Raw genomic sequence first — 13,469 nt, forward strand, 5'->3', positions numbered from 1 at the left:
GTAGTTGAAGGTAGCTTCCTTCACTTCCTAATTTCTCCATTTTCCTGTGAATGGATTGTTTAATAATCTGAGAGCTAAACCTTTGAATCAGTTATCCCGTAAATTCGTAACCTAGTCACTCTTGCTCATTTCTCATAATGTGAAAATTAATCTCTCTGGGAGTATGATACCAACATTAAATTGCCAGCAGCAACAATTTGCACATTTAATTAAAATCAGAAATGATGATCAATGTCCAGATGCTCCTTCTGCATGCAGATGAAATCATCCCAAACATTGCAATGTAAATTGTCTTTTTAGGATTTACTAGACCAAGTGCAGACCCGTAGGGTCTGTTCCCCCAAAGTGCGATTGTGGGAGGGGGAGGCGGCATGCAGCGTCACACAATAACTACCCCCCCCCCCGCACTCACGCTAATGGAGGGGAGGAGGGGGGAGAGAGAGAGACAGAGAGGGGGGGGGGAGAAGAGAGGGGAGGGGGGAGAGAGGGGAGGGGGGGGGGGGGGAGAGGGGGGGGGGGGAAGGGGGGGGGGGGGGCAGGGGGGGAGGGGGGGGGGGGGAGGGGGGAAGAGAGGGGGGGGGACAGGAGGGGGGGGGAAGAGAGGGAGGAGGAGGGGGGAGGGGGGGGGGGAGAGAGGGGGGGGGAGAGAGAGAGGGGGAGTGCCATTTTACCTTCAACCCAAGAAAAGCAGGGGCCCTAAAATTGAGCCCTGTGGAACCCCATATGACAGAGGAGTGGAGGAGGATTCAAAACCAGCAAGGCTTACACACATAGTTCTGTCTGCCAGATAAGACCTGAACCATCCCTGGGCACTGCCACAAATGCCCACTATGTGCTGTAACCGAGATATTAAGATACCATGGTCCACTGTATCAAAGGCGGCAGATAGGTCCAGCAGGACAAGAACCACATAATCACCAGAATCATTAGCTAGGAGGAAGTCATTAAAAACCCTTAGCAATGCTGACTCTGTGCTATGCATAGTTTTAAACCCAGACTGGAAAACCTCCCGAATATTATGCTCATCCAAGAAAAGTTTTAGCTGAGCATAAACAACTTTCTCCAGAATTTTAGAAATAAAAGGCAACTTGGAGATCAGTCTAAAATTGGCCAGAACAGTTTGATCCAGGCCAGGTTTCTTAAGTAGTGGTTGCACTACTGCATGTTTAAAACTTACGGGGACAACCCCAGAACGCAAGCTACTGTTGATAATGGCAAGAACCGACTGCCCTATACTGGGGAAAACCTCTTTAAAAAGATGAGGAGGGACAGCATCACAAGGGGAACCCGATGGCTTAATATGGCTAACCACATCCTCTAAACATGACAATGTCACAGGCACAAACTTATCCAATACCACCAGGCATGGGACCGAAACAGAGGGGTCAGAGGCAGGAGCTGAAATGAGAGCCCTTATGGAAACAACCTTATTAATAAAAAAGTGCAGGAAGTCATTGCACATTTCAGACGATGCTTCCAGACAGACAGGCTTTAGGAGACATATGTTTCTGAAAACCTTAAGCTTTTCTCTTGCAAATTACCTAGCTTATATAAAAGTAACTATCCGAGCGATTCTATTATATAATATTTCCTCATAATTAATTTCTTAAAAGCTACAGTTTTATATGCATTTCTGACTTAAGAGAAGTTTTGTTATCTTGAGAATAAAAGTTTCCACTTCATATGTACCGTAAATTCAATATTTTGAAATTTGTGTTGAGAATTGGAACAAATTTATGAAAATATAAACATAAGATGATGTCACATCAAATAGGAGGGGACAAGAAGATTTTGATTAAATGACAATCATTTAGTATGAAATATTATATGAAAAGCTAGGTAGGAACAAATAGGAAAAAAAAGTTTTTTAAGTTTGAATATGTATATCATATACATAGATTTATTGAGTGAAGTTCAAATGAGTTCTTAACGGAAAACAAGCAATCTACATAGCAATGTATGAATTTAGAGTAAAGCACTCAGACAGGAATCGGTCAACCAGCTATGGTGATGTACTTTATATGGTATAAGATTTGGCATTAGAATTCAACATTGCATAAATTTGCACACCTCATTTATTGAAAACCATCCTTTACAAAAATTTATTGTAGTGAGGAGGATGTCTGCTTCTCTGTTTAAAATTCACTGTAGAGCTACCAAATATTGAAGATCTGAGCCATATTTCCGAAGCCTTGACTAAATCCGAAAACTCACATATTACTAGATCTGGTTATTTTATCGCTATCTGATATTGAGATATAAACAAATGTAAAAATGTGCTTGAGGCTGGAGGACTCCATGTAGGCTGTGGGCCGAGGAGCTTTATTGTGCAGTTTCGTGACCCGACTCACGCGCATGCGCACACACACATACACACATGCGCGAGGCTTAGGAGGCTCAATCCAGCGCTAAATGCAGCTCAACTCTGCCTGTCTTGCCGGGTTAACCTACAAGCCCTGACTGGACTGACGGGACACCGGCACTGCTTCTCCACGCTGACCATTTTTCCCGCAAGCCCAGGCAGGTTAACCTGGTGGGACAGGCAGAGTTGAGCTGGGTTTAGCGTGGCTTCTCTGCGCTGGCTGTGGGCCTGGGGGCACAGCTTGCGTCTGATTCCCGACCTCTCTGGTCACCAGTGGGGGGGGGGGGGGGGGGGGGCACTCGGGATGGGACAGCGCCGGAGACCCGGCCGGGATCGATCCTGGCTGCGGATGAGGCGCAGGTCTGTGCCACATCTCCCTCCTCCAATCACTGCATTCTATCCTCAGTCCCCCGCCCCCCCCACTCCTCCCTCCTCCAATCATTGCGCTTTGTTTCAGGCTAGCTCGGCAGGGATCACACAACATGGCTGAGAGTACAGGTGCACAACCTTTTATCCGAAAGCCTTGGGACCAGACACTTGTCGGATTTCGGACATTTTCGGATTTCAGAATGGAAGATTTTTAGCGTAGATTAGGTAGGTAGCGCGGGCGGCTTGAAAAGTCTGGAGCAGCTGCCTCCTCCCCGGAGACCGGGAGAATCATTGCATAAATGTTAGTCAGTTAGTTTGGAGGGATTTTATGTGGTGGTGGTGGTGGAGTAGGGGTGAAGGGGGAAACTTTAATTCTTAGTCCCCTACCTGGTCGGCGACTCCCAACCTCGCGGAGCTGGGGGCTCCGTCCGGCCGCGGGCGGCGCCGGTTGGAGCTCCGACCCCGGCAACTCTACCCCTGGCTGCGCGGCTCCAAATCCAGCGACGCTCCGCGAATGTTGGAAGAAGACGGCCACAGCGCTCCGGAGCTTGCCGCACGGCGACCCGGTAAGGCATTGCCCGCTTCCCGCTGGTATCCCAGCGCTGCGACGCCGCCGACTCCCAACATTGGGCGGGCGTCCGGTCGCGGGCGGCGCTGGATTTGGAGCGCCTCGCAGCCAGGGGTAGAGTTGCCGGGGTCGGAGCTACAACCGGCGCTGCCCGCAGCCCCACCGGCCACAGCGCTGCGGAGCTTACTGCACGGCGACCCGGTAAGGCATTGACCACTCCCCGCCTCTCCGACCAGGTAGGGGACTAAGAATTAAAGTTTACCCCTTCACCCCCCCTTCACATAAAAGCCCTCCAAACTAACTGACTAACATTTAAGCAATGATTTACAGATGTTTAAGTGTCTTCCCGGTCTCCGGGGAGGAGGCAGCCGCTACAGCAGTACAGACCTGGGTTGACCGTGGGTCGTTTCGGGTCAAGTTTGGCGCCAAACGCGAGCTTTAGTGCGCAGACGACATCTGGAAAAAATGGCCGGTTTTCGGAGTTTTTCGGTTTCCGGAACACCGGATAAAAGGTTGTGCACCTGTACTTCCTTTTTTTTTTTTTTTTTTTTTAATTAGAAGTACGGTAAATTACAATACTACACAACACATATATCTTAATACATTTTTTGTACCGCTTCATTTCATTGCTGAGAGTACTTCCACTGATGCCTGTTTTATTGGAGATTCCGATGAAAGTTCTTTGTAGGTCTGTGGAATACATGTCGTGGAAACTTGCAACAGGGTAATTGAATGAGCGAGTGAATGAATGAATGATGATTGAATGAATGAATCAATGATGAGTGAATGTACTGCCTCCAAATTTGATTTTTTTCACATTATTTAAAAGGGTGCAATTAAATTAATTAAAGTCCATACAGATTAATTTTCATAAATTCAGACTTTAGACCTTACCTTTCAGTTTCAGTTGATTCACAAAGTTTGACTGCAGCACCTCAGCAGGGACTTTGCTTTCAAGGCTTTGTTCCACTTCTATCCACTTAACTGCACATTCTTCAGACTTCTTAATGATTTTCTCACTAAATTCAATTACCCTGCTGCAAGTTTCCACGACATGTATTCCACAGAACTACAACGAACCTTCATCGGAATCTCCAGTAAAACAGGCATCAGTGGAAGTACTCTCAGCCGTTGTGTGATCCCTGCCTAGCTAGCCTGAAACAAAGCGCGTGATTGGCCACCTGGCGTCCGACTCAATGTCTAACGTGCTTTGATTGGACTAAAAATACCCGATAATTTTCCGTTTTTTCTCTAATTTAATAAAAATGTGCAAGTTTTGTTCTTGACAAGTTTCAGGGATGATTTATATAATATTTTTTACACAATATGTGAAAATTTCATATAGTTCCGTAAGTTGGGTCACAAAACTGCACAACTGCTCCTCGGCCCCCAGCCTATAAAGGTAATAACCCTCATTTGCAAAGGCACCATCTCTAACATAAATATAGGCTCATTGTAGCTTAAAATGAATACTCATCGAGTAAACATCAGAACATTCGATTCTTGGTCAGGATGTGACATTTACATCAGAAATAAGACGGGTCTCTTACAGGTCTGTCCCCCAGCCTGGCACTGCCCCAGTCCCACTATGACCGTTACCCCCATTCTCCCCACTATGGCAGTCAGTGGGGTTCAGTAAACTGGGGTACCCAGAGGATTTGTCCTGACCCTTTAATTAGGCAGGCTCATGAGCCCTTAAAACCTGGGACCTCTGCTGCAATCTCATTAAAGTGACTGGAAGATGCCTTGCAGGACTGTCCCCCATCCTGGAATTGCCCCAGTCCCACTATGGCCGTGACCTCCACTCTGCACACTGGCAGTCAGTGGGGTTTAGTAAAGGGAGGAACCCACAAGAACTGCTCTCACCCATTAATTAGGCTGGTTCAGGAGCAGGACCTTTGCGACAGTGTCATTAAAAATCACTCACAATTATATTCATCATATTTTATTTATATAATATAATTATACTTAATTACATATGATTACAGTCATATTTACAAGTCATATATATATATGCAGGTATAATAATATATAATTTAAATGGACTGCAACACAGAAATAGGCTGCCCATGGTATAATATGGGCATTGGCCACTAGATAACGCTTATTTCCCAAATCTCATTTTCTAATTAGATTAATTAATTAATGTGCAACTTTTGGCACTGACGAGTTATGACATCCTTCTCAGTTATATTTCATCTAAGTCTGTGGGAAATTTCATGTAGTTCTGTGACGTGGGTCACGAAAATCGATTTCTAGACACATTTTTGATGCTCGACCAACAGCCTAATGGAGGTGGAGGGCTCCATGCCCAAGATAGTGGTACAATCTAGGAGTTTGTGGTTTCTCAGAAAATTTTTATTTGAATAAATTACTCCCTTTTTACTCATTTATGAGCATTCCTTACCCTTTGACAATTTAAATATTTTACATGCCTCTGTAGGATGTATACAAGGTCGAGTAACGTGGGAAAATATTTTTGTGGTGTATAATGTAATGCATGATTCTAGCAAATGAGTTCCTGATGTAAATGTTAACACAAAATATTTTTGTGATGCAGGTATTTTGTTCTGAACTGTGAGCTGGGCGTACTGCAATACTTTGTAAACGAGCAGTGTAAAGGTCAGAAACCACGAGGAGTTCTACATTTGTCTGGTGCAGTGATCTCTCCCAGTGACGAAGTTTCTCACATGTTTATAGTTCAAGCTGCCAATGGTGAACTGTATAAACTCAGAGGTACTGAAAACTATTATATACTTAATAGGAAAATACTGTATAGGTTTCAATTTGAGATGATTTGAAAGATTTTTAAAGTAGCAAGCGTAATGTAGAAGTTATATCATTTGTTTTATACAAATTATGAATCTACATTGCCCTCCACAATGTTTGGGACAAAGACGCATCATTTATTTATTTGCCTCTGTACTCCACAATTTGAGATTTGTAATAGAAAAAATCACATGCGGCTAAAGTGCACATTGTCAGATTTTAATAAAGGCCATTTTTATACATTTTGTTTTCACCATGTAGAAACTACAACAATGTTTATACATAGTCCCCCCATTTCAGGGCATCATAATGTTTTGGACACAGCAATGTCATGTAAATGAAAGTAGTCATGTTTAGTATTTTGCTGCATATCATTTGCATGCAATGACTGTTTGAAGTCTGCGATTCATGGACATCACACCTGTGAAGCCATGTGCAGAGCTGCCAAGTAGTACGGATTTTCTACAGCTATTTTGGGGGTCCTTTCACACGTTTCAACCTGGAAGGTTTTATTTTAATACAAAGATATTTTTCCAACTTTGCTATTAATTTGCCTGTTCTTTAACTTAAAGGAGACTTTTCTCCTTTTTCCCCGCAAAAAATGGTCACAATTTGTCTGAAGTAGGGTCTCGTTCTGAAACGTCACCTATCCATGTTCTCCAAGGATGCTGCCTGGCTGCCTGACTTACTCCAGCACTTTGTCTTTTTTTGTCACAAATTGTCTCCCTGGTTTCCAGTTGTATATAATGGACAGATTTTGATGTAAAAATAAGTTTGTCTATGATAGGCACTGTTATTAATATACAGGTGGAGGCATTCTCTCTTCTTTACTTAAAAAGGCAGTGAAGAAGAGAGAATGTGTCAATCGTCACATTTCTGACTGATTTTCTTTGTGAATTAGCATTCAGAACACAGGAAACTGCTCCAACTATATGTTAATTGAATATTAAGGCCATTAAAATGGTGATTAACCGAATAAAAACTTAATATGATTATTAATAATTACCATCATCCTCTTGCCAAGTGAAAGCCATGTTCATTGAGTCTCGAGCTACAGGGTCTGATTTGTTTTGGAAATATGAAAACAAATGTAATAATTTTGAGTACCATAACAAAACTTGATTTGTCACCTCATGTTACTTTTGGACAAACAATTGAAATCCATAATTTGTAATTAATTAATTATATTTAGAGGTTTGATTACCCCATGACCATCATTCTGTTTAAAAACAATAGAGCAGCAGCTAATATCGAAGCAAAATTAATTATGTGAGGATAAGATTGATGTTTATGGTTGAACAAGTGTTTTGGCATTGTAGTATAATTGAGAATGGATTAGGATTGTCATTGGACTCTATGAATTAAATTGTTGTGTGAGGCCTCTTTTTAAAAAGAAAATCGGGTGAGAAATACGTGATGCTGTGGCATCGATGGACAGGAAAGCAGATTAAAGCAAATAAATATAATTTGGATAAAGGTGAATTGGAAGTAGCATGCCGTAGAAGTCTGTGCTGAAGCAGATTTGTTCTCCATATCAAGATGCTTTGGACAGACATGTATTGAATTGCTTGATACAAAGTATGTGGTGAGCAAATATTGCAAACTGCAAAAGATTCATGGGGGGAGGTTGGGGAGTAACATAAAGCAACCAGCAGAATGAATACATATATGACATTTATAATCTAAGGCAAAAGGATTCAATTTTTCTCATAAGATGGCAGTTTATATACTTCATGAATAGAACTTGACAAGCATGTAGAATAGATGAATGCATGCAAGTTAATACAATTTAGAAGAGTGAATTTAAATTGTTAAAATCATCTAGCTTTGGACCACTGTGGAAAAGAGGTAAGGATGCATCTATCCAAACTATTGGTTGGGAGTTGTGTGCAGTTCTGAATATCTTAAAAAGGGCTTTAAATCTACAGAAAATCATAATGCATGCATTTATCAGGAATAACGCCAGAATCAGAAGTTGTATAAAAGTAAGATGTGACTGAGATCCTGAGACTCTTTCTCTAAAATTAATAGTTATATGGGAACCTGATACATTGCAAACTTCTGAAGAGTGAGGATTAGATTTTCTGGCTGAGGAGTTGATGGTGAATCAAGAAAATGGTCATGAAGAACAAGATGAAATGTTGCGATTTTTCTTGGTCGTTGAATTATTAGAATAAAGTGCTTTCTCGTACAGAGACCATTTAGTTTAGAGATACAGCAACCGACCCTTTGGCCCAACGACAATCACCTATTCACACTAGTTCAATATTATCCCACTTTCTCATCCACTCCCTACACGGAGCAATTTAGTGGACAATTAACCGACATGTCTTTCGTATATGAGAGGAAACTGCAGCACCCAAAGGAAACCCATGCAATCACAGGAAGGATGTACAAACTTCACACAGACAACTCCCAAAGGCAGGATGGAACCCAGGTCTCTAATAGCTGTGCCACTGTACTGCCCTCAATTACTTGAGGATTACCTGCACAATTATTTGATACAGTCATTAGATACATGGTGCCAGCTAGTAGTGACCCATGGATTGTACCTAAAATTGCTTTTTGCAAGATCTGAGGGGGAAAAATCTTTCCATTGTAATTTTCCACATTTTTATGGTTTTATTTATTTTGTTAAATAAAATCAGATCAGTGAAACAATTATGGATTGCTGATTGGCAAATGTTCACTAGAACAATACACATCTTTGAGGAGGAGGAGCCATCTTGGGGAATGGCTGCTAGCCAGCAGCCGCCCGTTTTAATTCGCTTGTTTTAAAGTTTTTAGTGAGTCCTGTTTTTTGTCCGTAGGGGATATGGACTTTTTAATGTGGGGGGTAGGGGTTAATTTTACTTCTAGGTCCCTACCTGGTCGGTGAGGCAGCTTTTTCTCCGGGCTGCCCGTCGACCCGTCCTTGTGGCCTACCAGCGGGCTTGGAGCGCCGTTTCCTGGCGGGGACTGCCCAGTACCTCGGCCTCGGTGGCGGCACAGCGCTGGAGCGCTATCGCGGAGCGGAACGGGCGATGCCTTGCCTGGGTCGCCACGCTGGATCGACCAGCTGGAGCTCTGGTGAGCTGAGACCGCAGTGTTCAATGCCTCCCGGCTGCGGGTCTGCGAAGCGTAGCGGGCGGCGCCGTTTTCAACATCAGGAGCCTGGGAGCTCCAAACCGGCGCGGCCTTGTCGGCTTCGGAAGCCGCGGTCTCCAGCTAGATAACGGCCGTTCCAGGTGGCCCAGCCACTGAGAGGACTCTCCCGACGCCATGGCAAGACCACCCGGCGAGAACGGCCAGGAACATCGGGCCTCTGTAGAGGCAATTGCGGTGGCCTCAATAGGCCTGACTTTGGGGTGAACTTGGGATAGGGACTGGACATTGTGCCTTCCCCCACAGTGGTGTCCATTGTGGGGGGATGATTTTTTGTCTGTAAGTTAATCCTGTTAGTCTTTGTCCAAGATGGCTGCCGTGAAGAGAGAGTGGACGCTGGCGCGCTTTAGCTGCCGCTGCTCTCTCTTCACATTGTGTTTTTGATTTTTGTTTTTGGACTGAATTCTGTTTTTAATTTGTGTTTCTGTGATGTCTTTATTATTTATTTTATTCTGATTATATGTTTATGCATTTCGTTGTCTCTGTACTGTACACTGACAATGACAATTAAAATTGAATCTGAATCTGATATTTCCTATTAACCTATGTAAGGTGTCCTTGAGATGTCTGAAAGGCGCCCAATAAATAAAATGTATTATTATTATTATAATTATTGTGTATAAAGGTAGACAAATCTCCAAGGCCTGATCAGATATATCCGATAGGACACTGTGGGAAACTAGAGAGGAAATTGCTGGTTGAAATTTACGAGTTGTCTTTAAAAGCAGGAGAGGTGCCGGAAGACTGGAGGGTGGTAAATGTTGTGCCTCTATTCAAGAAGGGCTGCAGGGAAAATGCTGGGAACTATAGGCCGGTGAGCTTAACATTTGTAGTTGGAAAGTTACTACAGGGCATTCTGAGGGATAGTATATACACGCATTTGGATGGTCAAGGGCTGATTAGGGATAGTCAGCATGGTTTTGTATGTGGGTGGTCGTGTCTCACAAATCTGAGTTTTTGAAGACGTGATCCAAAAGATCGACGAGGGCAGAGCTGTAGATGTATACATGGATTTCAGTAAGGCATTCGACAAGGTTCCACATGGTAGGCTGCTCTGGAAGGTTAGATTACATGGGATCCAAGGAGAGATAGCTGAATGGATAGAAAATTGGCTTCATGGAAGGAAGCAGAGGGTGATGGTGGAAGGTTGTTTCTCGGCCTGGAGGTCTTTGACTAGTGGTGTGCCTCAGGGTTCGGTGCTGGGCCCGTTATTGTTTGTCATCTACATCAATGATTTGGATGAGAACATACAGGGCAAGATTAGCAAATTTGCAGAAGATGCAAAAGTGGGTGGTTTTACAGATAGTGAAGATGTGAGAAATTGAAGCGGGATCTTGATCAATTGGCCAGGTGGGCTGAGGAATGGTTGATGGAATTTAATACAACTGAATGTGAAGTGTTGCATTTTGGGAAGTCTAACACGGGGGCAGGACCTACACTGTGAATGGTAGGGTTCTGGGGAGTGTTGTAGAGCAGAGGGATCTAGGATTGCAGGTGCATGGTTCCTTGAAGGTCGAGTCGCAGATAGATAAGGTGGTCAAAAAGGGTTTTGGTACATTGGCCTTCATCAGTCAGAGTATTGAAGTTCGAATGTAATGTTGCAGTTTAAGACATTGGTGAGACTGCATTTAGAATATTGTGCCCCGTTCTGGGCACCATGTTATAGGATGTTGTCAAGCTGGAACGGGTACTAAGAAGATTTACGAAGATGACGCCACCACCCAGAGGGTCTGAACTGTAGGGCGAGGTTGAGTAGGCTGGGACTGTATTCCCTGGAGCGCAGTAGGTTGAGGGGTGATCTTATAGAGTTCTGTAAAATCATGAAAGGAATAGATTGGGTAAATGCACAGCATCCCTTGCCCAGAGTAGGTGAATCAAGTACCAGAGGAAATAGGTTTAAGGTGAAGGGGAAAAGATTTAGTAAAAATCTGAGGGGTAACCTTTTCTCACAAAGGGTGGGTGTATGGAACAAGCTGCCAGAGGAGGTAGTTGAGGCTGGGACTATCCCAACGTTTAAGAAGCAGTTAGACAGGTACATGGATAGGACAAGTTTGGAGGGATATGGACCAAATGCAGGCAGTGGGACTAGTGTAGCTGGGACATGTTGGCTGGTGTGGCAAGTTGGGCCGAAGGGCCTATTTCCACACTGTATAATCCTATGACTCTGACTCTATCTGCGATTAGATTCTTATCCTATTTGAGCTGATGTGATCTCTTTGTTTCCTCTGAGCCATCATTTAGTTACCATTGAGACTATCCTTAATACCATCGCTAATTAGTATAATGATAGTCAAAATGATTTTCTTAACTTATTTTTTCAAATGAGTCTCTGATTTAACTGGTAGTTTTAAATTCCAACAAGTATTTCAAAACTTAGATTAGATGCATATTAACATATAAAAAGCTAATTCAACTAGTATTGGGCCGATGAAGAATGCTTGTGCTGAGTGCCAATAATTTGTACAATACTGGCTTTGGACTCGTGATGCAAGAAGCTTCTCCATTGCAAGCAGAATTATAAGAATTTAAGTGAGTCGTCTTATATTCTTATATAGTGTAGCTTCAAATATGTTTTATAATTACATATCTAAAAAGAGGATTAGATCTGTTGGAAAACAAAAATATGTTCAATGTACGGATACAGTGGATGTGAGTAAGGGTCTTTGGATATATTCTGCCAACATTATAGCTATGCGAGGCGTGCAAAACGTTGGTGGGATAACCTAAGTAAGCGAGGAATTAAGAGGTTTAGCATCTTTTTCATTAAAACAAATCTCCATTAAAAAAATCCAGTCTGTCAATAGAGATAGGAGAGGAAATCAAAAAAGCTGAGACTTATTTTTGAGTTTTGTAAACATTCTAAATGTTGTACAATTACCGTAAAAATGAAGAAATGAATAGTTGCATTTTAATTGCAGGTACATTTTGAAACTTTGGATTTTGAATAATGGTGCCAAAAATGGCAGTGCCCACATGTGTAATATATGCAAAAAGAATTTCACTGTGCAGTTGCATGTGTGACAAATAAAGCATTATTGAACTAAATTATTATAATCTGTGGTGAAACATGGTATAATTCTCATGTGAAAGCCACGGGTTCATTAAAGATGGTGTCGATTTGTTATGGAATGGCTGTTTCTGATTAACTTGGTTGAATCTTTTGAGGTGGTAGGATGGATGAGAACAGTACGTCATAGTCTATATGGATTTCAGCAAGACTTTTGTAAAGATCCCATATGACAGACTGAATTTCAAAAATTAATTAAAACAAATGGTACTTATGAATGGGGCAAATAGCCAAAACTGGCCTACTTGAAAGAAATAAAGGGTGATGATATTTTTGTGTCACTGCAAGCTGATATTAGTTAAAGCATACAAAATTGCTCTGCCCAACTCCTGTGTGGACGTAGACAACTTTCTTTGCTATCTGCAACAACATATTTTGTATTAGCTGCAAACTTATTAATCAGACCATCTATTGTTAGTTGCAACACCAAAAATGCTAGCATTGATCCTTGTGGTGCATGACTGGTCACAGACATGCATTCGAAAGAACATAGTTTTGAATAATAATAATAATAATAAATTGTATTTATGGGCGCCTTTCAAGAGTCACAAGGACACCTTACAAAAATTTAGCAAGTAGAGGAAAAACATGTAAGCGGAATGAAATAAATAGTAGAGACATGACTAGTACACAAATTAAAGACAGAATTCAATTCAAAGCACAATATGAGGCAATTCAAGCACAGATGAAAAGGGAGGGGGACGTGGGGCTAAGGATAGGCAGAGGTGAAGAGATGGGTCTTGAGGCGGGACTGGAAGATGATGAGGGACACGGAATTGCGGATCAGTTAGGGAGGGAGGTCCAGAGCCTAGGAGCTGCCCTGGAGAAGGCTTTGTCCCCAAAACTGCGGAGGTTGGACGTGTATGGAGAGGAGACCGGCTGTGGATCTGAGGGACCGTGAGGGTTGGTAGGGGGAGTAGAGGTCAGTGAGATATGGGGGGGCCAGATGGTGGAGGGCTTTGTAGGTGAGGACCAGGATTTTGTAGGTGATCCGGTGGGAGATGGGAAGCCAGTGAAGTTGTTTGAGGACTGGAGTGATGTGATGCCAGGATTTGATGTGGGTGATGAGTCGGGCGGCTGCGTTCTGGACCAGTTGGAGTCGGTTGATGTAGGTGGAGCTGATGCCAAGGAGAAGTGAGTTGCAGTAGTCCAGTCGGGAGGAGATGAAGGCATGGATGAGTCTTTCAGCA

The 13,469-nt window shown here is 42.9% G+C and overlaps 1 protein-coding gene across 1 annotated transcript in view; it reads left to right on the forward strand.

Moving 5' to 3' along the window:
• Positions 1-13,469, forward strand: part of LOC129708996 (oxysterol-binding protein-related protein 10-like) — a 161,227-nt gene that overhangs the window by 20,580 nt on the left and 127,178 nt on the right. Inside the window, exon 2 of the mRNA XM_055655128.1 lies at positions 5,860-6,035. Within this exon, the coding sequence (XP_055511103.1) occupies positions 5,860-6,035 (176 nt within the window). The remainder of the gene's footprint in view (positions 1-5,859; positions 6,036-13,469) is intronic.

This window comes from Leucoraja erinacea, chromosome 2 (genome assembly GCF_028641065.1).
Source record: "Leucoraja erinacea ecotype New England chromosome 2, Leri_hhj_1, whole genome shotgun sequence".
NCBI lineage: Eukaryota > Metazoa > Chordata > Chondrichthyes > Rajiformes > Rajidae > Leucoraja > Leucoraja erinaceus.